Source organism: Heptranchias perlo, chromosome 8 (assembly GCF_035084215.1).
Source record: "Heptranchias perlo isolate sHepPer1 chromosome 8, sHepPer1.hap1, whole genome shotgun sequence".
Lineage (NCBI taxonomy): Eukaryota > Metazoa > Chordata > Chondrichthyes > Hexanchiformes > Hexanchidae > Heptranchias > Heptranchias perlo.
The window spans coordinates 28,435,926-28,461,334 of record NC_090332.1 but is presented as its reverse complement, the minus strand read 5'-3'; the positions used below and the strand labels follow the sequence as shown (position 1 = coordinate 28,461,334).

The 25,409-nt window shown below is 43.1% G+C and overlaps 1 protein-coding gene across 6 annotated transcripts in view; it reads left to right on the top strand.

Moving 5' to 3' along the window:
• Positions 1-25,409, top strand: part of mark1 (MAP/microtubule affinity-regulating kinase 1) — a 164,665-nt gene that overhangs the window by 93,958 nt on the left and 45,298 nt on the right. For all 6 annotated transcript variants that reach the window (XM_067988870.1, XM_067988869.1, XM_067988867.1 and 3 more), the window contains exon 4: positions 20,563-20,611. In XM_067988870.1, the coding sequence (XP_067844971.1) occupies positions 20,563-20,611 (49 nt within the window). The remainder of the gene's footprint in view (positions 1-20,562; positions 20,612-25,409) is intronic.

Sequence of the window (25,409 nt, the reverse complement as noted above, 5' to 3'; positions counted from 1 at the left end):
TCACCAGGTTGGCACCTCATTTTTAGGTACGCCTGGTGCTGCTCCTGGAATGCACTTCTACGCTCCTCGTTGAACCAGGATTTGATCCCCTGGCTTGATGGTAATGGTAGAGTGAAGGATATGCTGGGTCATGAGGTTACAGATTGTGCTGGAATACAATTCTGCTGCTGCTGATGGCCCACAGCACCTCATGGATGCCCAGTTTTGAGCTGCTAGATCTGTTCTGAATCTTTCCCATTTAGCACGGTGGTAGTGCCACACAACACAACACTTCGTCTCCACAAGGACTGTGCGGCGGTCATGCCTACCAATACTGTCATGGACAGGTGCATCTGCGAGAGGAGGATTGGTGAGGAAAAGGTCAAATAGGTTTTTCCCTCGTGTTGGTTCTCTCACCACTTGCCGCAGGCCCAGTCTGGCAGCTTTGTCCTTCAGGACTCGGCCAGCTCGGTCAGTAGCGGTGCTACCGAGCCACTCTTGGTGATGGACATTGAAGTCCCCCACCCAGAGTACATTCTGTGCCCTTGCTACCCTCAGTGTTTCCTCTAAGTGGTGCTCAACAAGGAGGAGTACTGATTCATCAGCTGAGGCAGGGCGGTAGGTGGTAATCAGCAGGAGGTTTCCTTGCCTATGTTTGACCTGATGCCATGAGACTTCATGGGATCCAGAGTCAATGTTGAGGACTCACAGGGTCACACCCTCCTGACTGTGTACTACTGTGCCGCCACCTCTGGTGGGCCTGTCCTTCTGGTGGGACCGGACATACTCGGGGATGGTGGTATCTATCTATTAGACTATTAAAATAAGTTGTTCTTTTAATTTTGAATTTCATTTTTGACTTCAAGATTATGCAGGCTTAACACATTTAAATTAACTCTGAATTTGACTGTGAATGCCAGCCATCTGTTCAATTGGAACCTTTTTCTTGAAAACTAGGATAGGAAAATGTTAAAAAAATTAAATACTGTTGTAATTTTCAAGAGTTTTACATTGTGTTAACCCTCAGGCTGAATGCCATTTTGAACACCTGACTGGAACCGCACGTGATTTAACATTTGAAGTTACAGGACACCATCACAGTAGCGTTCAGTTAACTTGATAAACTATGATTGTGCAGCTGGAGTAATGTGAACTGCTTACCACAAATACATTACTTAACATGCAGAAGTCCTGTGGTGTTACTCAGTGAGTCAGACCATTCACTGTTTTCCAACATCAGGGGTGTTTATTGCATGAAGGGAATAACATCAGGACCACTAATTTACAGTGACTGAATAAGTCAATTTCCATTTTCATCACATAGCATTCTGGGATTTTTACTCGTACTTTGTAAATCAAATTCCACAACTGTCCATGATTCTTGGAAAACTGTAAAATAAGTGCCCTTTATTTTACATATTCCTTTATCCCTATGTATTTCATTCTTATCCCCTGCCATTTTTAGAGCTGAGGATATACAGGAAAATAGTATGCAAGGTGTACCAATTTGAGGTGGGTACCTGGTATTTAGCAGTCCTGGATCGGAGCACAGTGGGAGAGCTCCTGGATCTGACAGCATAGAATCATAGAAAGTTACAGAACAGAAGGAGGCCATTTGGCCCATCGTGTGCTTGCCAGCTGAGAAAGAGCTATCCAGCTTAATCCCACTTTCCAGCACTTGGCCCGTAGCCCTGTAGGTTACGGCACTTCATGTGCACATCCAAGTACTTTTTAAATGAGTTGAGGGTTTCTGTCTCTACCACCCGTTCGGGCAGTGAGTTCCAGACCCCTACTACCCTCTGGGTGAAAAAATTTCTCCTCCGCTCCCCTCTAATCCTTCTACCAATTACTTCAAATCTATGCCCCCTGGTCACTGACCCCTCTGCTAAGGGAAATAGGTCCTCCCTATCCACTCTATCTAGGCCCCTCATAATTTCATACACCTCAATTAAGTCTTCCCTCAGCCACCTTTGATCCAAAGAAAACAACCCCAACCTATCCAATCTTTTCTCATGGCTAAAATTCTCCAGCCCTGGCAACATCCTCGTAAATCTCCTCTGTACCCTATCTAGTGCAACCACATCCTTCCTGTAATGTGGTGACCAGAACTGTATGCAGGACTCAAGCTGTGGCCTAACTAGTTTTATACAGTTCCAGCATAACCTCCCTGCTCTTATATTCTGTGCCTTGGCTAATAAAGCATATGGAATGCATTCCTTTATTAACCACCATATCTACCTGTCCTGCTACCTTCAGGGATCTGTGGACATGCACTCCAAGGTCCCTCTGTACCTCTACACCTATCTGTATCCTCCCATTTATAGTGTACTGCCTTGCCTTGTTTGCACTACCTCACACTTCTCTGGATTGAATTCCATTTGCCTCTTTTCTGCCCACCTGACCAGTCCATTGATATCTTCCTGCAGCTACAGCTTTCCTCCTCACTATCAAGCACACGGCCAATTTTTGTATCATCTGCAAACTTCTTGATCATGCCCCCTACAGTCAAGTCCAAATCATTAATATATACCACAACAAGCAAGGGACCTAGTACAGAGCCCTGCGGAACCCCACTGTTCAAAAATGCGTATTGTTTTTGTAACTGCACTGTGACAACAGTGATAAATATTGGAAGCAGTGCCACAATGATGAAGGCAGGAAAAAAACTGAGGGGGATGGTGAGTACACAGCATTAGAAAAAACGTGTGCGAGGATGTCAATAAAGGCAAAAAACTATATAAATTTGATGACTTTGGAGATGCCCAGGGATCACCTGGCAGATCTTCCGTGGCTCAGAGATACCAGCTTGAAAACCTATATTCTGGACCATTGATTTCCCACAGTATCTTTCCTATTCAATTGATGATTGTAGTAAAATCCTATAACAAATAAATTTACCAATACGTTATTTTTAGAGTGCAAGAATCATATAACTAATTCTGTCATTGCCATTACTGATTTTACCATTTTATGCACTGTTTTATTGTATAAGAACATAAGAAATAGGAGCCTGCTCTGCCATTCAATAAGATCGTGGCTGATCTTTGACCTCAACTCCACTTTCCCGAACGATTTCCATAGAGTCCAAAAATCTATCTATTTATCTCAGCCTTGAATATATTCAATGACTCAGCATCCACAGTTGTCTGGGGTAGAGAATTCCAAAGATTCACAACCCTCTGTGTGAAGAAATTCCTCCTCATCTTAGTCTTGAATGGCCGACCCCATATCTTGTGATTATGCCCCCTGGTTCTAGACTCTCTAGCCAGGGGAAACAATCTCTCAGCATCTACGCTGTCAAGCCCCCTCGTAATCTTATATGTTTCAATGAGATCACCTCTCATTCTTCTAAACTCCAGAGAGTATAGGCCTATTCTACTCAACCTCTCTTCATCGGACAACCCTCTCATCCCAGGAATTAATCCAGTGAACCTTCGTTGCACCACCTTTAAGGCAAATATATCCTTCCTTAGATAAGGAGACCAAAACTGTTTGCAGCACTCCAGGTGAGGTTTCACCAAAGCCCTGTACACAACTGTCCTTAGTCTTGTACTCCAACCCCCTTGCAATAAAGGCCAACATTCCATTTGCTTTCCTAATTGCCTGCTGTACCTGCATACTAACTTTTTGTGTTTCTTGTACGAGGACACCCAAGTCTCTCTGAACACCAACATTTAGTAGTTTCTCACCATTTTAAAAAATATTCTGTTTCTCTATTCTTCCTACCAAAGTGAATAACCTCACATTTCCCCAAATTAAACTCCACCTGCCACCTTCTTGCCCACTCACTTAACCTGTCTATATTCCTTTGCAGATTCTTTGTGACCTCCTCGCAGCTTACTTTCCCACCTAGCTTTGTATCGTCAACAAACGTGGATTCATTACACTCTGTCTCTTCATCTATATGATGAGTGAACTGATGTTCAACGCTAGCCATTCCTAGAGTCCAATTGTAGAAATTCACTGAATAATAGATGTGTGCATTTTTTCCTCCCTTCAGTCTCTTACCTTTGTTACATCCAGTAATAATTCAATGCACATGAAATAACACTGCTGCGTTATACAAAAGATCGATACATACTTGTGTAACAGTGAGTATAAGAGAATGAAAATCTAATACATCAGCTAATTTCACAAATCACACCACCACCTACTGATACTGCAATGTGATCTGAAGTTTTCCCTGTATACAAACCACAAGGCATTCAACAGTCCTGCAGAACTGCACTTGTGAACTGCCAGTTTACAGCTTTTAATAAGCTAGTATGAATCACACGATCTGCTGCTACTACTGCAGTGGCAAGGACATCATAGTAATAAGAACAGCAGATCTATTTTCCTTCAGATAACTTGAGAGCAAGAGCAAACACCAACCCTTTTTTAAAAAAAAATTATTAAAATGAAAACAGGCCTTGTACAACAATCTGCGGTACAAATAACATAAAATTGCTGGGAACAGAAAATCTTTAGAGGTCATTCCAACGTACAATTTTTTTTCAGTTTACTGTGGCAAAAAAACCCTTATAACAAAATTGGTTATATATCGCATATTAGAATCATGATGTGGTGCAAAGCCACTTTCATAATACAAAAAAATTGAAGCCGCTAACAGAAAATTAAGTCATCAGGATTGTCCTTTTAAAATGCATTCACAGTTCCAGTGAATGAAACATATATCTAACATACATCAGATAACTTCCTCCAGAGTTTTGGGATATGAAGGTGCAGCAGCATCTGATGGATTCGAGGCAAAGCAAAGTGCTGCCTTGACTCTCCCTGTTAAATGTTGCGACCTCCACAACCACCAATCTAATTTTGCATGTCTTCCTTCCCCCGTTTCTTCCTCCTTGTAACTGACTCCCCCAGTAAACATAAAAGTCCATTCTTTGTCACTACTTCCTTTGCCTCACGTATTGATTCTGGTGATGTAAAATTAAAAGTTGACTGTGTTTTTGCAAATCTCAGGTCTCATGGGCAGAGGCTTGTCACTCTCTTGACTTTCTCACCAGTCACTTAAAACAATCCTAACACAGTCCCCCGTTGTTAATTCCAACCTATTGACAGAGAAAAACTCAGTTTGACCATTCTCCGACAATCTTGCATTGCTGTAGTTTTTTATCTATTCATCTGCTTTCACTGCATCCCTACTCGCAAACTTTTTTTTCTGTTTCTTTATATTAATGAAAAACATTCTACAACGATGGCTCTTTTTTTTTCTGTGGGTAACTATGACGTTCAGAATTTAGGCCAGAGGGTTCCTGCGAGTGTGTTGATATAGTTTGTGGACTCCACGACTGGACTGAGCTGGGTACAGAAAAGTGTAATTTGCACACGTGTCTCAGCGAGTTACAGTTCCATGTTTTATTAAAGGAAAGCTGATGTCATAAACCACGAGTGCAAACTCAAATGATCTCGGGATGTCAGCAGAACCCACTGACCGAATTGCAGCCTGTTTTATTTTTGAAATCTATATACACAAAATTGAGTATTGCTTTTGTAACTGCACTATGACAATACTGTGACAGTGACAAATAGTGGAATCAATGCCACAGTGATGAAGGCAGGAAAATAACTGTGACATTGTCAATGTAGAAAGTCCGCCTTGTGTGATTTTTCAGGAGAATAATATGCTCTTTTTTTCCTTCTAATTATATGGTTACTGAATATTTTTTCTCTATTACGATCAGCAAAATCATTATTTTTCCAATTAAAATGATGAGACTCCATTTTTTTTTAAAGCTGTTTTCTCCTCTTTGCATCGACAAACTGGTAGGGTGACTGATACTTGCCCTGTCAGAGTGAAACGATGCAGTGTCTTAATTATTCTCTCAGTTGTGTTCAATGGGAAAGGGATACACAAGTTTAAACTGACAAAAGGGAAATTAGTATAGATTTGTGCATATTGTGTAAAACCACACTGTTTCAACACTTAGCAAAGGTGTTTATTGATATTTAAAGTTTGGAGATACAGTAAATAAGCTCATATGAACCTTTAAGCTTACAAAGTTCAAATGATCTAAATTGATCATTATTGCTTGTGATTGCACAGGGGTAGCAGCAACCGTTGGTCAATAGTTATAGATTCCTATGGAAATTGCAGTGCATAACAAAATCCCATTGTGCAACATTGCCTGTAATGTTCAGTACTTCAGTTCTATCAACATACCCATTACAAAGTAGTAACAGACTGTACAGAGTGCATAGCACAGTATTAATGCACTGCTGATAGTTTATTCAATTTTAAACATTGACAGGCCTGCTATGTAGACAGGCTAGAATAATATGTAGTAATAGAAGAACAGTAAAGGGAAAGTTTAAAAAAATAAATAAAATAGAACAGCAAATGGATGGAGAAAGGAAAATCAGAATAAGCAGGAGTTGCATTAACATTTTTCATGCAAAGTGTTTTGTATGGGATGAACATTACAGTAATAAAACAGTACCTTTAAAAGTTGATGTGCTGGCAGTTGAAGGATGCAAAACTCATCAATAAGGATTTATTGCCATAAGGTAAGCTCTGAACTGGGCTAGAGAACCAAAAAATTTCAAAGTTTGGCTAGTTTACTTTGATCCAAGATTTTTGTTGGAGTAATTGGCTGCAAACATTAGCTTTTAGCTAACACTAATGGTTGATAGTCCAATGCCAGTTCGAATGCTATTTTTGTAGAAGTTAATGAGAGGGTTGGGATCAGTATTGACGCATGGTTTATTAGGGTATGAATCCTGTGCCTTTGTGATCTCTTTTACTCTATTTTCTCTATTGTCTATTGTCTGAAGAAACAGTCCTAGCATGGGCTTGCCTTTCAATATGCCCAGCAATCACCGTTTCTCCAAGTCTGCCCTCTTGTGTATCTCCCCTGTAGCCTTGCCCACCATTGTGTCTGTGCCTTTTGGATAAATACAGTGGATTTCCTCCATTGGTTTTAGTTCTGGCAGGAAATCTGAACTATATGGATGATCTGAGATTCACACCATCCATGTAAAACATTGCATACAGTTATTGTGCAAGCATTTGTATTCAGCAGACACAGCTTATTCTTACTAATGCCTTCTCACCATCTCATGTCCAGGATAGGCCCCGGTCACATGGGCTCACATTTAGATGAAGTGCTGGTCACAGTGATGGAGGTATTTTTACCTCAATGGATTGCCATCAACTGCTAACAAGCAGTTCTGCACCCACAACCTGCCCTCTGGAAAAGCAACAAAAATACAAAACTTTTGGATTCTCTTTTTCTCTTTCTCTTTCTTTCTCTCTCTTTTTTTTCTCTCTCTCTCTCGTTCCCCCATGGCCCAGTATATGTGCTGAATCTCTTCAGTGCATTAGTATGCTTGTATCATGATGTAAAATAGCAAACTATGTAAGCACACTTGCATATGCACTGCCTCGGGGTCAATTCCCAAGCCTGCTTCATGTGTAATGACATTAAAACATGCTCAAAACTGGGTCTCCATTTTTCAGGTTGACCTCCAGCGTGCCAACAGGGTGGAGGCAAATGAGGGAGAGCAACACAGAGGCCATTTTGGCATTGCTCTCCAGGGACCCAGTTTATTTTCTTCCCTTAAACCATCTGGACAGTATCCATAATCAAGCCTCTTTTAACAACCTACACAGTTCAGCCATTTTATAGAGTTCTGGCAGGCCTGCTACTGTGCTAACAGGTTTAGCTATGTGTCAGCTTGGCTTAATTCTTGTCTGTGTGTTCAAGTCCCAGGCCAGCACTCGAGCAGAACAAATGAGGTACTGCATAATTGGAACGTTGGTCCTTCTGATGACACGTTAAAACAAGGTCTGCTTGCTCTGGTTGTTCAGGTGAATGTTAAAGTTTCTGTGCCCCTATTTCAGGAAGAATAGGGAATTAATCTGATCTCCTAACCAGCATTCTTCTCTCAAACATTACTACCTAAAACCGATTAACTGGTTATTCATCACTTTGCTGTTTATGGGATTTTGCTGTGAGCAAAATGGCTCCTTCCTTTGCCTATAAAGGTCTTCTCACTTCATTGTTGTATGTGAAACACATTGAAATATTTGTATGTGATGTAGCACCATATAAAGGCAACCCTCTCCCTCTGTCCCCCTTTATTTTCCTTTTCCCCCTTTTACCCTTATCCCCTTTCTCTTGCTCTTTCCTCTTTCCCTCTCAGGGCCCTCCCCACCTCTTGCCTCTCGCCCTTCCCCCTTTCTTTCCCTCTCCCCTTCTCGCTTGCTCCCTCCTCTTTGGTAAATTGAAACTACATCACATCATAAAAATAAGAACATAAAGCATAGAATAAGAAAATGCTATTCAGCCTATCTGCCTTTTTCTACAGATCAAGCAAAATCTACCCTGCTTATTTAATCTCCTGAAAATGTACTGTAGAATTTCTCTGAGAAATAACTGATATGAATGAAAAAGAGAAAAGAAAGTAAATCTGGAAAGAGAATTCAATCGAATCTCACCAGTGCTGGCTTTATTCCCAACAGCTTAGCCTGCAGTTAGACTCAACACCTCTTTATCAAATTGAGCATTTTACAGACAAGCCTCCTTCTGTTGCGCACTTCCTCCACTATTTTTTTCTTCCAAAGTCCATCACTATGGTTACCTTCAGAAGTCAAACCAATTCCAGGAATAGCTAGTTTGCACAATTATAATTAGGGCTTCCCTGAGACAATGAAGCAGGCTGCTTGATTCCCCTCTGGGTGCTACTGCTTTGTTATTAAATACATGCTAGTCGTTCTCCCGTGACATTGGGTAGTCATGAGCCAATGCCGTCTTCCGGTTTAGCGGGGTTATAGGGTTCGGGGAATAATTGGACCAAGGTAGAGGGCAGAAGAGGTGCAGGCGTGGTGAAGGAAGGGGGAGAGAAGTGAAAAGAGTAGGGGGTGTGGGGTTGAAGGTGGTGATTAGGAAAGGTATGTCAGTTGCTGGAGCTGGAAAGATTCCTTGTGGAAAGGTGGTCTGGAAAAATACCTCAGCTGAGGAGGGGGGACAGGATGGGGGTTCTTTGAGTGGCCATCCTGATTTTCAAAAAAAAAGTCTGATTTTTCAACAAAAATGGAGCCCTAATTTTTTTTTACTGTAGAAAAGGTTCCAATGTTTCACGAACATATACAGATCATGATTTTATTATTTTTACTATGACATTTTTTTTTAAAAAAAATCTCCTCTGATTTTGCAAACAGTGAAGAGTTTTAAATGTTTCAAGTTTGAATGGAGGAAAGGAAGAGAATGGGGATAGGAGAAGTGGATGGAAAGTGGGCGGGGGGGGGAGAAGGGGTGGAGGAAAGGGTAAATGATGGACAGGGATAGAGATGGGGAAGTAAGTAGAGGCTGGGAAACTCAGCTGGGTTTTGCAACAAACTCTCACAGTAGGGTGAGGACTCCTTCCTTTACGCAAGGGCGATTTTCCTGCTCAGTAGGGGGGCAGGTACGGACAAGTATCAAGTACATGGCGCTGGTACAAGCATTATTTTGCTCTCACTGTGAGAGGGGCAGGCTCTTATTTTCTTGTAAACAATTTTACAACACCAAGTTATAGTCCAACGATTTTATTTGAAATTTACAAGCTTTCGGAGGCTTCCTCCTTCCTCAGGTAAATGTCAGGAACTCCTCGAAGCCTACGCATTTATAAATCACAGAACAATACATGGTGATTACAGAGAGTCTTTGCAACTGCCCGTTGCCAAGGCAATCACAGTGTTCAGACAGAGAGGTGTTACCGACAGAGCTCCCGAATATACAGTCAACAAAAAAAAACAAACAGAAAAAAAAACAGAGAGAGAGAGGCAAAAACATCCAGAAGGCAGAGAAAGCCAGCAAATGACCTGTTATATTAAAAACAGATAGCTTTTGTTCACTGGTGGGGTTACGTGTAACGTGACATGCACCCAAGATCCCGGTTGAGGCCGTCCTCATGGGTGTGGAACTTGGCTATCAATTTCTGCTCGACGATTTTGCGTTGTTGTGTATCTCGAAGGCCACCTTGGAGTACGCTTACCCGAAGGTCGGTGGCCGAATGTCCCTGACTGCTGAAGTGTTCCCCGACTGGGAGGGAACCCTCCTGTCTGGCGATTGTTGCGCGGTGTCCATTCATCCGTTGTCGCAGCGTCTGCATGGTCTCGCCAATGTACCATGCTCTGGGGCATCCTTTCCTGCAACGTATGAGGTAGACAACGTTGGCCGAGTCACAGGAGTATGAACCATGCACCTGGTGGGTGGTGTCCTCTCGTGTGATGGTGGTATCTGTGTCGATGATCTGGCATGTCTTGCAGAGGTTACCGTGGCAGGGTTGTGTGGTGTCGTGGACGCTGTTCTCCTGAAAGCTGGGTAATTTGCTGCGAACGATGGTCTGTTTGAGGTTGGGTGGCTGTTTAAAGGCGAGTAGTGGAGGTGTGGGAATGGCCATAGCGAGGTGTTCGTCGTCATTGATGACATGTTGAAGGCTGCGGAGAACATGGCGTAGTTTCTCCGCTCCAGGGAAGTACTGGACGACAAAGGGTACTCTGTTGGTTGCGTCCCGTGTTAGTCTTCTGAGGAGGTCTATGCGATTTTTCGCTGTGGCCCGTCGGAACTGTCGATCGATGAGTCGAGCGTCATATCCCGTTCTTACGAGGGCGTCTTTTAGCGTCTGTAGGTGTCCATCGCGTTCCTCCTCGTCTGAGCAGACCGTGTGTATTCGCAGGGCCTGTCCATAGGGGATGGCCTCTTTGACGTGGTTGGGGTGGAAGCTGGAAAAGTGGAGCATCGTGAGGTTGTCTGTGGGCTTGCGGTAGAGTGAGGTGCTGAGGTGCCCGTCTTTGATGGAGATTCGTGTGTCCAAGAAAGAAACTGATTCTGAGGAGTAGCCCATGGTGAGCTTGATGGTGGGATGAAACTTGTTGATGTTATCGTGTAGTCTCTTTAGTAATTCTTCGCCATGGGTCCATAGAAAGAAAATGTCGTCGATGTATCTGGTGTATAGCGTTGGTTGGAGGTCCTGTGCAGTGAAGAAGTCCTGCTCGAACTTGTGCATGAAAATGTTGGCATATTGGGGTGCAAATTTGGTCCCCATGGCTGTTCCGTGTGTTTGGGTAAAGAACTGGTTATCGAAGGTGAAGACATTGTGATCCAGGATGAAGCGGATGAGTTGTAGGATGGCGTCTGGAGATTGGCTGCTGTTGGTGTTGAGTATTGATGCTGTCGCAGCGATGCCGTCATCTTATTTTCTTGTTAGTGGTGGGGGTGGCCATATTCTTGTCAATGCAAGGTTTCTCCCAGGGTGATTTTCTTGGTGGGGTGGACGGTGCCGTAGTAACATTTTTTCTGATGGTGTGGGGGAGGAGTGGAGTGGGGTCTAGGTCAGACTTCCCACCAGTGGGGATGGTTAGGTGTTTTTTGTGTGTGTGGTGTTCATCAGATTTGCTGCTCAGTTGGGGCTGTTGGCCCCATTTTCTTTGGAGTGGGGGGAGAGGTGGGATGTATGGTTTAATTCTAAATTGGGTTAGAGTACAAGTCAAACTTTATTCCGTTTTAATGGGGAGACATCAGTTCAATTTTCTTATGGGTGAGGCATTAAGCTGAACATTTTTTAAAGTGAGTGAGCTGCCATGGACGTACTTTGCGGCATTGACTAATACTGGGTGGGATCACATGGTGTCCATTGCTTGACTGTTGGGTTTTATTACAGAATTTTGATTTAGGATTCTTGTTAATAATTCAATAGTAAATGAGAATGTCCTCTGATAGGAGGGCACGTTAACTAATTATGCGCATAACACGCAGTTTCTGCTGTGAGCGAGAAAAGACATGCTGCCTGTGACTGTTTATGCTGCTGTCAAACTACACTGCTTCGTCAGCATTCTTCCATTTCCAAAGATTGCATACTTCCGCAATCAAGCATTACTTATTCATAGCCACACTACTGTTTTTGCCACAATTATTCCCCGATTCCACCATTTCTAAGCTGAGCACCTCTTTAGTAGATTCAGCACCAGACTAGGAAAAGCCATGATTTACTTGCAGGCGCTCCATATTGTTTAAAGGTCAATGCTCAACAAATTCTGACCAGACGAATTGTTTTACACTTTGATCTGTCCACTTGACCTGTCGTTTAGAGACCCACCTGCAATTGATTTTTTTTTTGCAAGGACTACCTGGGCATTACTGAGTGTGCAGTTTAGGCTGTCGTATAATATTAGGTGCTCCTTCCTTATAATCAAATAGCCACATAAAGTTACAATCACAGCACCATCTATAGGGACGGTTCCATGGGAATCCTGAGACCATTGCCCTGTATACGTATGTAATAAGTAATATATAATAGATATGCTTTAGGGAAGCCATTGATGTAATGCAAGTTTGTGTTGGAGAACAGAAGATTAATCTGGAGATCGGTTATTGTTTCACAGCTTCAACATTTTGAAATATCTGTATTATATTTTATAATTTTAGCCTTCATGTTCTAACTTGGTCTATGCAACAATGGGAGAAACATGTAATAATGGCATATAAAGAGAAAAAATAACTTGCATTGATATAATTGAAAGAACTCTCATGGATGCTTTTGTTGTGAAATTTATGTTTATCAAAGGTGAGGGATATTAGTGCTGGGAGAAGGGAATACTTTCTATTTCAAGCACCCAATGTCAGCATCAAGCACTCTGGTGCGATACAGTTAGATGAAAAGTAAAGGACCAAACTCATTTCATCCTTACAACTAGCAGACAGAGGAGATCTTCAAGCCAATAATTCTGGGCTGGATTTGAATCCAGATCATTGTCTGACCACCTCCAGTACTCTGTCTTTATTCCCTAACTTCCAACCCCAAGACCTAATACTTGAGGTTATGGTACATTGGAGAGCATCTCGTGAGGCGCTAACATAATGGAAGTATAAGCTATTTGTTTACAGTGACTGCTACCAGTTTTTTAAAAAAATATATAAAGTTTTAGAGGCAGAATGTTGAGGTTTTATTTATCACATGGAATTTAGTCTCTTCCAAGAAAACTTTAACTTTATTGTAAGTGGCATCTCATTTACTTCTAACCTTCCAGATATACCACCAGATCATGAATGTTGGCAGGCTGATATATATTAGCTCTTACAGACCTGAAAAGACCTTATCGATAATTTTGTTTGAAACTTTTGATCAAACGTTCCGGTAGCTGAGCATATATTTGGATGCAAATAGACATTGAGATGTGTCCTCATACACAGTGTGGGATTTAGGTAGGAAGCTGGAGGTGAGCAGATGCATATTGATACAGCTGTCAACATCAGAACAATGTTAGGAACATAAGAACATAAGAACATAAGAAATTGGAGCAGGAGTAGGCCAATCGGCCCCTCGAGCCTGCTCCGCCATTCAATAAGATCATGGCTGATCTGATCCCAACCACAAATCTAAAGAACACAAGAAGTCGGAGCAGGACCCGGCCACATAGCCCCTGGGCCCTCTCCGCCACCCACAGGGCATTGACCGATCCGAACTCAGCTTCATGTCCAATTTCCTGCCCGCTCCCCATAACCCCTAATTCCCTTTACTTCTAGGAAACTGTCTATTTCTGTTTTAAATTTATCTAATGATGTAGCTTCCACAGCTTCCTGGGGCAGCAAATTCCACAGACCTACCACCCTCTGAGTGAAGAAGTTTCTCCTCATCTCAGTTTTGAAAGAGCAGCCCCTTATTCTAAGATTATGCCCCCTAGTTCTAGTTTCACCCATCTTTGGGAACATCCTTACTGCATCCACCCGATCAAGACCCTTCACAATCTTATATGTTTCAATAAGATCGCCTCTCATTCTTCTGAACTCCAATGAGTAGAGTCCCAATCTACTCAACCTCTCCTCATATGTCCGCCCCCTCATCCCCGGGATTAACCGAGTGAACCTTCTTTGTACTGCCTCGAGAGCAAGTATGTCTTTTCTTAAGTATGGAGACCAAAACTGTATGCAGTATTCCAGGTGCGGTCTCACCAATACCTTATATAACTGCAGCAATACCTCCTTGTTTTTATATTCTATCCCCCTAGCAATAAAAGCCAACATTCCGTTGGCTTTCTTGATCACCTGCTGCACCTGCATACCAACTTTTTGATTTTCTTGCACTAGGACCCCCAGATCCCTTTGTACTGCAGTACTTTCCAGTCTCTCGCCATTAAGAAAATAACTTGCTCTCTGATTTTTCCTGCCAAAGTGCATAACCTCACATTTTCCAATATTATATTGCATCTGCCAAATCTCCGCCCACTCACCCAGCCTGTCTATATCCCCTTGCAGGTTTTTTATGTCCTCCTCACTCTCTACTTTCCCTCCCATCTTTGTATCATCTGCAAATTTTGATATGTTGCACTCGGTCCCCTCCTCCAAATCGTTAATATAGATTGTAAAGAGTTGGGGACCCAGCACCGACCCCTGTGGAACACCACTGGTTACTGGTTGCCAGTCCGAAAATGAACCATTTATCCCAACTCTCTGCTTCCTGTTCGATAACCAATCCTCCACCCATGCCAGAATATTACCCCCAATCCCGTGATTTTTTATCTTAAGTAATAATCTTTTATGTGGCACCTTGTCGAGTGAGCTGTTGAATCAAAAACACAAATCACTGAATCATTCCAACATTCGGAAGCACATTTTTCCCCAGAGTGAATGTATCAAATTGGGTTACTTTATTAAAACAAACATGAAAGTGTCTTAGTCCAGATGAGTGAGATTTGATGAGTCTATTGACCACTGCAATGTAGAATATGTTGTTGATGGGGCCCATCAGAAAAAAAAATCAATGGGAGGAATCTCCATTTTGATATATTTCAGTCTGGAAAAATAATGTCATTTTTAAATGGGTTAGTAATCTATCTTTAATCTGTCCTAGATCTCATTCCTAACATTTTCCTGAAGTTGACAGATATTGTTAATATCCATTTGTTCACTTCCAACTTGCTGTTCTTCCTACTACAGTTTGTTGAAATAATCATTATAGGTGAAATTGTGGATTCTGTTCCTTTTGTTCAGCTGTAATCTGAACAGGAGGGGAAGTTGATAGCTGGACTTGTACATATTTAGATGGCTAAGCATAGATTTTGGAAAGTATCTCCTGCGTAGGATTAAATGGCATCCATAGTTTTGGACAAAATAGGATGGGAAATTTGTGCATACAACATGTACATAAATGCAAACCAAATATTTAATTTCATGCATGCTGTGAATGACCCAATCCACCAATAGAGGGGAGCTGGTCTCAAAATGGCATAATAATGCTATTTGAAATATGTATTTCTAAATTTACTGTATCAGGCCACATAGTTAACGATTTGAATCTGGAATACTGCACTGCAACAGATAAAATTATGCAGTATTACAGGTTACAATGAGTCAAGAAGCTAGTGGTGATTGGATGAAGATTTTTGGATCCCAGCTCAGGAATGAAGGTACATTTAAAAGGAACGCTGAGCTTGATTTATTTTTATTCAGCAGTTTCTATTTCAGTGAGGTGAACTACACTAATTTTACAAAAGTGAATCTGTAGATATTTAACCCAATTGGCTCAAAAATCAAAATGATTTATGATTTCAGCATATGAAGGATAAAACTCCACATTGTGAGATTGCTCAAAAACATAGGGCTCGATTTTCGGACGTCCGAGCGGGTGCGTTCGTGGCGGGGGAGCTCCAAAAATTGGGGATTCCCGGGACGGGTTAAAGCAATTGAAGCCGGCGGGATCCCACGTAAGGCAATTATTTTGATACTTCAGGTCATTAGCAGACATGATTTGTTGGATATTTTAGGAGGGGTGGGATTTTCATTTAAACTGAGTGTTTCAACTTCTCATTCCCAGTTGAAATGGACGTGTTGCAGCCATCAGCCTGTGGCAGCTGCAAAGGTCCATTTGACAGGTGGTGGGGGGAGACCCTCACTCATTGCAGGAGGCCACTCTGTCACTTTGGACAAAGTTTGGCCTCCACCACCCTCCTCCTGACAATCAAATTCACCAACTTGCAACCTCAACGCCGGTGTGCAGACACATTTACCTACCTTGTGGACCCCCTCAAATGTACATCTTCCGGATGGGGGCCGCCGTAGCTGCAGTCATGACTTCCTCGGAGGACGAACAGCCTCGCCGGCCATGCCGTCCACCTCTGACATGTGGAGCTCCACAACACAGCGCTGTGACACATCCACCTGCACAGCAGGAGGGAGGGCAACCGCAGAGAGAGATGCATTGCAGAATGCACTACCCTCGCCACAGGCAGAGGCTCAGCTTCCTGGACCTCTCTGAGCAGCAGAGCACACAGAGGTTCAGAGTCACTCAACATGTAGTCATGGACATCTGCAGCCTCCTTGATGCCGAGCTGCTCCCGACTGGCCCGAGCACCATCTTCTTACCTGTCGCTGTCAAAATCACCACTGCCCTCAACAACTTCTCCGCATCCTTTCAGTGTGCCACTGGGGACATCGCCGGCATCTCTGTCGTCTGCACAAAAGAGCCCTGCAAATACACCTACACCCACTCTGCAGTGAAACAATGGGTGGCATCAGTTGTGGGTCTTCATGGTAATCCTCATGAAAGGGCATTATTGCACAAACCAGACAAGATTTGCAAAGACGTGGCAGTAGTAGTGATAACAATTTTTTATGATTTTTTGCAAAACAAACAAAAGTAAATCAAAAACGTGACATTTTGTCCTACACACTTGTGCATCCCCTTTGTGCTCACAAAACCTTAGCCTTACGTTTACGAGAACCCCTACGTGTTGCTACCCTGTGGCTTCAGCAGAGGTAGTGGCAGGTTGCTCTTGTCCATGCCCTGACCGATGAGATGCTTCGGGCGGACGCCCTCTGGGTTTCGGTGCCCGTGAGGGCCCCTCCAAAGACTGCTCCACCTGCACCTGTGCAGGGGCAGACTCGGCCACCTGAAGAGGGGGCAGCATTGCAGGTACTGGTTGAGATGGGGGCAATGGGTGAGACATGGGAGCACTTTGAGTGGTGTCCCCACTTCCATGTCCCCTTTCACCATCATCCCCCTCCTGGCCCAGGCCCACATCACTCCTTCAACCCTTCTGGACGACAGTTTGGAGGACTTGTGTGAAGCCTTGGAAGGCCAGTTGTAAGGTATCTGTCAGCCTGTCTAAGGCGGCAGAATGTTGCTCACCCTGAATCCGAACAGCCGTTGTCAGGGCCTGAATGGACTCATTGAGCTGTGCTTGAAGCTCGATAGAGGCTAGCCTTTCCTCCATCGCAGACATTCCCGCACCTACCCGCGACACTATCTGAGATGCCTTCACATCCCTGTGACAGTGTTCCACTCATGCAGGAGTTGGACTCCTCCATCCTCTGCGATATTGTGGAGAGTGCGCGTGGCAACTGTTCCAGTATCTCGGCAATGTGCAGCTGGCCCTCGATGGCTCTCCTTTTCACGGCTGGCCCCTAGGGTTCAGCATCTGGGTCCAGCTGAGCAGAGCTTGGAGAAGAATGCTCCCACCGACGCAGACTCTCCACGGCTGGCCCTGCCACCAGGGTCTGCTCGTGCTCACGTGCGTGGTGACTCACTGTGCAAGCCCAACTAAGTGAGGACGGGGACCCACCGAGGTCTGTGTATCTGCGCTGGTAGATGGCTGGCTCAGATGTGACGATGCACCCTTAGAGGCCAGCAGGTCCTCTGAGGAATCGCCCTCCGCTGTCATGGCGCTCGCAGATGGCCCTGCAAGAGAACCGAAAGCAATATTAAGCATGTGGACAGATGTTGAGGTGCTGCAGATGCCAAGTGATGCTAAGATCCATTCACTATCATGAGTGCTGAGTGTTAGATTTCTGTCACCAGCCGCTTCTACACTCCCAGGCTCGGCGTCCGCCACGGACAGGCACTCCAGCATCCGGCTTATTTCGAGTGCCTACTGCTCCGCCTCTGTTAAGACCACCTGGTGTGGCGGGCCCCCTCTGGTCCTTGACCTCTCCCGGGCATTCTGGCATCTCTTCTCCTATCAAGGCAAAACACAGAGGCGAGATTGAGTGATGGTTGCATGGTGACCCGCTGCATGCATTGGTGTGGGTGGGGGTGAGTGTGAGGGAGATGCATGGGAGGGTGCGTGTGAGACATAGCCATGAGATTGTATGAGGATTGGGTTGCATGGTAGTGTTCGAATGGGAACTGGGGCGGTGAGTAAGTGCAGGCAAGGTGAGGATGATGGTTGACTGGATGTGAGAAGTGATGCGAGAGCGTTGTGGTGGCAGTGCAGAAGGAGTTGTGTGGTGGTGGAGGTGATGTGGAAGACTGAATATGGGAGAATGCCTAAGTATACTCACTTTGGCTGACCTGGTTAGGTCATTAAATCTCTTCCTGCACTGGACCCAGTTTCTGGACACATTGCCGCTGCTGGTGACCTCCTTGACCACCTCCAGCCAGGCCTTAAGAACATAAGAACATAAGAAATAGGAGTAGGAGTAGGCCAATCGGCCCCTCGAGCCTGCTCCGCCATTCAATCAGATCATGGCTGATCTGGTCCTAACCTCAAATCTAAAATCATGTCTTCTTGGTGGCGGAGGGAGGACACCTCCTCCCATCCGATGGAAAAAAAAATTTCCCTCCTCCTCAACCCATCGAGCAGTACCTGGAGTGAGGAGTCAGAGAACCTTGGAGCAGCCTTCCCTCTGGCCTGAAATTGGTTCTTTGCTGCAGGAGGAACATTGGAGGACTGCCCCTTTAAATAGGGCTGCTCCTGCTGACAGCCTGTGATGTGGGTGCGCAGTGCGCCCGCTGCACAGGTCTGGAACGGAAAACCCCTGAAGCCATGATAAGTGCCTTCAATTAGGCTGCAATTGCGTGCGGCGCACCCTGAATTCACTGGGCGCGTTACCCACGCACCCGGTTGCCCCCCCCCCCCCCCCCGCTGCCAACTGCCAACTCACCTCCCTCCTAATATCAAGCCCATAAAGTCTATCCTTAACTAAAGCTATCTGGTATAGGACAATAATCCCTTCACTGGCACAAATCTGTACTTCAGGATTTGTAAAGTGTGTCCAGGGTGGCATTAACCCAGATTCTTCTTAATACTGCTATATTATGCTATTCATTTTTCTAACTCAAAAATGTTGTGTTTTCTGGGCAGCCCTGTTCTGAACTTTGTAATAATTTCATGAAATTATTTTTTTAGTCATCACTTTTCAAAGTGGAAACAAAGCTGAGATCTTAAAACTGTGCTATGAGCTTCTGCAGAATTGAAATTGTTCAATGAAAGGAGTAAGCCGCATTAGAAATTATTTTAAATATTTTTTCTGCTTATTTAGGTGAGAGATGTTACTGCTGGGGAATGGAATTTTCTCATTTTAGGCTCACAGTGTCACTGAGTTCAAGTATATCTTAGACTGGGAAAAAAAAACAAAGCTCCCTCTACACTGGCTCAGCTTCACAAGTTGATGGCACACTCAACTTTTGAATCAGAAAGTCATAGGTTAAAGCCCCACTCAGAACTTGAACACATAATCTAATACTCCAATACCGAGCGAGCTTGCTTTGTCCAAGATTAAGTCCTTCATATGAGACATTGAACTGAGGACCCATCTATCTGTTCGAGTCTGTATTAAGGATAAAGAGCAGGGAGTTTTCTTGGGGTCTTAACCAACCTTTATGACCACCACCCTAAAACAAACTAATTGGCCATCATTTCGTTGTTGTTTGTGAAATCTTTCTGTGTGTAATTTGGTTGCTGTGTTGGTTTACCAAACAATCACTGCACTTCAAAGTAATTCATTGTGTGGGGAATGCTTTGGGACATTTCTGAGAGACACGGTAAGGCACTATATAAGTAAAAGTCTTTCTCCGAGAGAGATTAAAAGGTTAATACTAAATTATGAGTAGAGTTGTCCTATGGCCCTACAATAACCAGGAACTAAATTGAGACTGCTCTAGCTCAATTCACTTAGGCTACCATCACGCTATAGGTACTAGTCTGAGACCAGAAACTGGAGATTGACATCCAGCTGACATGCCCCTGTTATTTTACTGGTTGCATGTTGTACTGTGTTCAGCAGCGAAGAACCAGTTTGTCCACTCCACCCCCAACCAGTTTGTAATGTTAGGAGAGAGCAGGCAGGAATAACATTTCTTTCCTAACAAAAAATAAGTTATATAAAGTTCCCGGGTAGCGCAATGCAATTTGTTAAGTTATGCTACAGAGCAAAGGATATAAGTTATGGCAACCTATTTGAGATGGCTTCAGTGCACACGGAGTCACATTGTCTCTTGACTGCCAGTTATAATACAGCTTTTGCATTGATGCACAATTGAAACTGATGCACTTCAATGTGAAAGTAGCATTTGTAAGTACCCTTACGGCCAGCAGAATGAGGAAACTTTCCTCCCTTGGGCTGGATTCTAACCAAGGTCGTAGAGGTGAAATAGCCATGTATTAATACACTGGATCACCCTGTTCAGCACTCTTTGTTTTCAACAGTGATCCCAGTCTTCTGTAAAAGATCAAGTATCGGTAGCCCTTGCACTGTACTCTGCTGTATGGCTGGCTTCATGATGATTTTTAGCAGTTTATCTGCTGAAATGAAGACCAGTGTGCTGGTTTTTAAAAAAAAATGTACACTTCTAACACCAACTTTTTAAAAATTTTAATAGCTCTTTCGAGAAGTAAGAATTATGAAGATTTTGAATCATCCCAATATAGGTAAGATTATTTTTAACCTTATTAAAATGTGTTAAATACAGATTATTAACTTTAAATAGTCATTACTTTAAAGTGTATTCTACTCTTTCACGAGCATGTCCTGTTTATCTTTTCTTTGCAACTTTCTGTTGACAATTGTGTAAAAAGTGTCAAACATTTGAAACAGTTACTGTCTATGCTACACTTAATTTTTGTTTTGCTTTTCAAAATTTTTATTCTCTTTCTGATGTTTACCTCTCCTGAGGCCAGTGCCTCATGCTGGGATACTGCTCTATTGTCAGTGGCAATTCATTTGTGAGCCTGGGTAGTGAGTGTCCGTATCATATTTGACTTGAGTGGGGGGCAATACAGCTAAGGCATTTTGTCCTTAGCTGAAATCTAAAATGCATCTTTTCCACTGGTGTCCCTGAATAGTGATCAGGGGGGTAATTTTAAACCCCAAGAACGGGTGGGTTTGGGACGGGAGGGAGTTGAAAACAGCTGGTTTTTGGGTCGCGACTTTATTTCCGGGTTTAACGTCGGCGTGCAAAAGTACAGGCTTCCCACTGGGAATGCAAAGTCCAAAAATTTTGCGGTCGCGACCCAAAAAAACAACTATTTTCAACTCCCACCCACCCCCAACTCACCCGTTCTTGGGGTTTAAAATCACCCCCCAGGAATGGCTGAATTTTGTCCTTGTTAACCCCACCTTAGCCCAGGGGTGCTGAGGCCAATTGTAGTACTGTTACCGACACCCCACCTGAAATCGGCTAACTCAGCACAGACCAGTAATTGAACTTTAGATCTTCCTGGTCAGTATCATGCCACTTTCTTCTTCACAACCAGTTTGATGCAAGTGTTGGTAGCTCTATCCAAGTAAGTGCTATAATCACAATAAACACAAAATTGCATCAAAGCATAACTTATTTCAGATAAGCCAGAATGGCTCATCTGAAATGCCTCACTGAGGACAATCCACATCCAATTAGGCCCTATCATTATCATTTGCATACTTAGTTTTGTGTAATGTTTGGTTTTGGGAAAATTAAGATGACAAATCTTTGTAATGTGATGTATCTTTCTTTTATATAATTAGCTAGTTGGAACTGCTGTACTTTGTTTCGCTGACATGAGTTTCAAAAGCTAAATCCTTAATTAGTTTATGTTTTTCTGATTTTTCTCACTATCAACACTCTGCTTTCTTGTGTCTTGCTTTTTTACACAACTGTTATTTCAAAAAAAATTAAGGCAGGCACCACTAAGACTTAAATTTGTAAGAAATGAACTCCCATTTTAAAAAATATATATTTTGTGCAGTTGATTCAATTTGATTTATAAAAATGATTTTATTGGAAAACTAACATACAGTAGTAAACTCATTTCATTAAGGTTAAACCTTTCTGTCCCAAAACACATTATGGAACTAATCTTTATGAATATATACTAGACATTTCCATAGCTCCTTTACTAAATGTATATTTAATTGAGAGTAAAATTTAGAAAATATTCCTAGGTAGTCTTTATATTTAAAGTCTGGGATTTTTGTAGTCTTCACCCTTCATATCACAGGCAGAAATAAGTGAACTATTTAGTTACAAAGAGTTCTTTTAATCTGCCAGGCAGGAACCCATCAAAAGCAGAGCAACTTGATGCTACACAGTCTACAACCTTGCACTTTCAGTGGAAGACGCAAAAAACAGCAGCTAAAATGGGATAGTCCACATGTTAAGAGGGAATCTTCAGATATAGCAGAGTGTTGAGGTATACTGACTGGCTCAACAATCTTCATTCAATAGCTAGGCAAGGGGTTCAACTATATCTGGGGGAAGCAATAGAACATGAAATGTAATTATTAGGCCACTAAATTTAACTGCAGATTTGGGAATGCCAGATCCTTGTCCCAACCCCACTGATGGACCACCATCTATGTAAGCTTCCTGTATAGATTTGCTTAGCTTCCAGCAATGCAGTAAAGATGTTATTTTCCTAATTATCCCAGCAAAATGTAACCTAGATGCTCTCCCCAGGAAAACCTGCCATCTTTATGTATCTGATTCCATTCCTCTTAGTTTAAAGAATGCTCCAGGGAAGCCTCTCAAAGATTGTATTTGTTTGGTTTCCCTTAGTGCCCGGTGCTTTTTAAGGCCAAAAATTAAATTTAAATTTGCCTGCAGAGGATATATTGTTTTTAAATTCTTTGTTGTTATCCTATGTAGCAGAGTTTTCTTTGTGTAGAATCCTCCCCCAGTGATGCCATGAATGGTAATGGGCTATGGGCTGCACAATTTGTGTTTGCTAATGAGGACACTCTATGTATTTTCTTATCTTGCATGCATTTTCCTAGGATTTTTTTTGTAACCTTAAATTGTGTCTGTGTAAATTTTTGGACTGGACTTTCTTCACTATCCATTGTAATCCTATCCACTGCAATCCACCATCCACTGTAATCCACGATGTGTGTGAAGGAAATAGAGCAGAATAAATAAGCTTCGTTAAACAATTTTCTTATCCAGAGTTTTCATCTTTAACACATTAAAATGTTTGAGATGCTTTTTCATTTGCATAAATGGAGTGTGCTATGTGGAAAGTCCTGAGTTTAACACAAGTGCACAAGCATGGACAATTAAAATATGATATTGACTATAACCTGAAATTTACAAAATTCCTATCCTACCAGTCCAATGCAGCAAGATTTTCCAATTTTTTCTATAATCACTTCCCTACAAATCGACACTCAGTCACCAGAGTCTACAGACTAAGGAGGTCTCTCAGCATGAGGCTGCAGAAAGAGGAAGTGGAACAGGAGAGCACAAATGAGAGCCCATAACTTTCGTTAAATTAAGGTTGACTCACCAAATAAAGTTACTACACCTGCCTATTCTCCTCCCAAACTCCCTCTTGCAAAGTCCTTCACTTTCTAAGACTGTTGCCAAGTCCTTCATTAGAAAGAAATCAACATTTTCCTTGCCAGCATCCAACTCCCAAAAAATTAACAGCCGATATTTACACTGGAGCCTTGGTGACTCATCTCGGGCAGCTGCTGACCCAGAGGAATCAGCTACCGGCAGTCTGGCGCTTGCAGTATCGAGGGTTGCTGGACCAATGTATGAAGCTCCCTCACGTGGAGACTTTGAAAGGAGCCTTAAGGAAGCAGGCTGACTGCCACTCTCCGGAGATTCAGGCATCTGCACCGACTCCTTGACGCCCACTGGTTTTGGGCATAGGCTCAGAGGTTGTTCATTGTTGTCACCACAGACCTAATCGCAATGAGGTCTTTGAAGCCCTGTGACAGTATTCTACTTGATGCATCTATTGAAACATGGTAACTGCCACTCTGTAAACCACCAGTTCCTTCAAATCTCTCCCTGGCATCTTGTTGCTACAGCAATTCTTGGACTGTCACAGTCTCCAGGGTGTTCTGTAGGTCGTGGGGAACTTTCCCTCAGTGTGTTGCGGATGCAGATAGTGGTCACGTCTCACTTATCCATCATCTCACCCATATGCTTGGAAGCTGTCTTCACCTTCTCCACGCAAAATGAATGCTCCCGAATCATTGCTGTTTTGAAGACTAGACCTCGGAACTGGTCCCTTGACTCCTCAGCCAAGGACAGTCGTTTCTCCCCTCATCCATGGCGGAACAGCTTCTCCCTCTCTTCCACTCCCAACTCCTATTTCTCACTGGTGCTCAGCAACTCACCTGGTGACAACCCTTCCACCTGTCTAACTAATTTATCTCGAATGGGTGTCTCTGTGCTGGTGCTTGCATAGGTAAGATGCCAGGGCATAGTTTGTGATGATGTGACAGCAGCTGTTGATCTGGAAGTGCCCGGGGGTAGTCATATGAGTGACTGGCTTCCTCCAAGGCATGATTTGAAAGAACTTGTTTAGCTGTACACACAGTGACATTTGCCACTGAAGAAATAGCAGGTGAGTGTAAAGGCATTGTAAAACTTCAAGAAGGCACAAGAAACTGAAACTACATATGAGTCATGATGTGGAGATGCCGGTGATGGACTGGGGTGGACAAATGTAAGGAATCTTACAACACCAGGTTATAGTCCAACAAATTTATTTTAAAATCACAAGCTTTCGGAGATTATCTCCTTCGTCAGATGATTGAATGAAAAGGTTCTCAAATCGCATATCTTATACGATGTTGGGACAGCATCACACCAATCAAAAGGTGTCGTTGTTATTCAAACAGGCCAGTCACGGAGAACAGCACGTCCCAGTACACTCGATATACATTGTGTCTTTTACACAGGCAGGCAGAAAGAAACTCAAAATGGCAGAGAGAGAGAGAGAATTTTAAAAAACATATAAATTTTTTCCCCCTTTTTGCTGGTGGGGTTACGTGTAGCGTGACATGAACCCAAGATCCCGGTTGAGGCCGTCCTCATGGGTGCGGAACTTGGCTATCAACTTCTGCTCGACGATTTTGCGTTGTCGTGTGTCTCGAAGGCCGCCTTGGAGAACGCTTACCCGAAGATCGGTGGCTGAATGTCCTTGACTGCTAAAGTGTTCATATGAGTACATATGAGTAGCATTGCCCAGTCATTACCTTCTCTTGCCAGCTCACCACCTAGTTTTGGATGGACATACCATTGGAGGTTTAGTAAATGGCTGTACATGTGATGTCATGTGAAGTAACGTGACATTGATGAACAATTTTTTTTGAAGGTCAATTTGAAGTAATTTTATGTGTTTAAAGGAAAATGTGCAAGTGTAAATGGGGACAGGATCAGGCTCAATTGTGATAGCCCCCGTGATCAACTAGCTTGCCGCATTCATTAGCCTCATAAATAAAGAGGAGCCAATT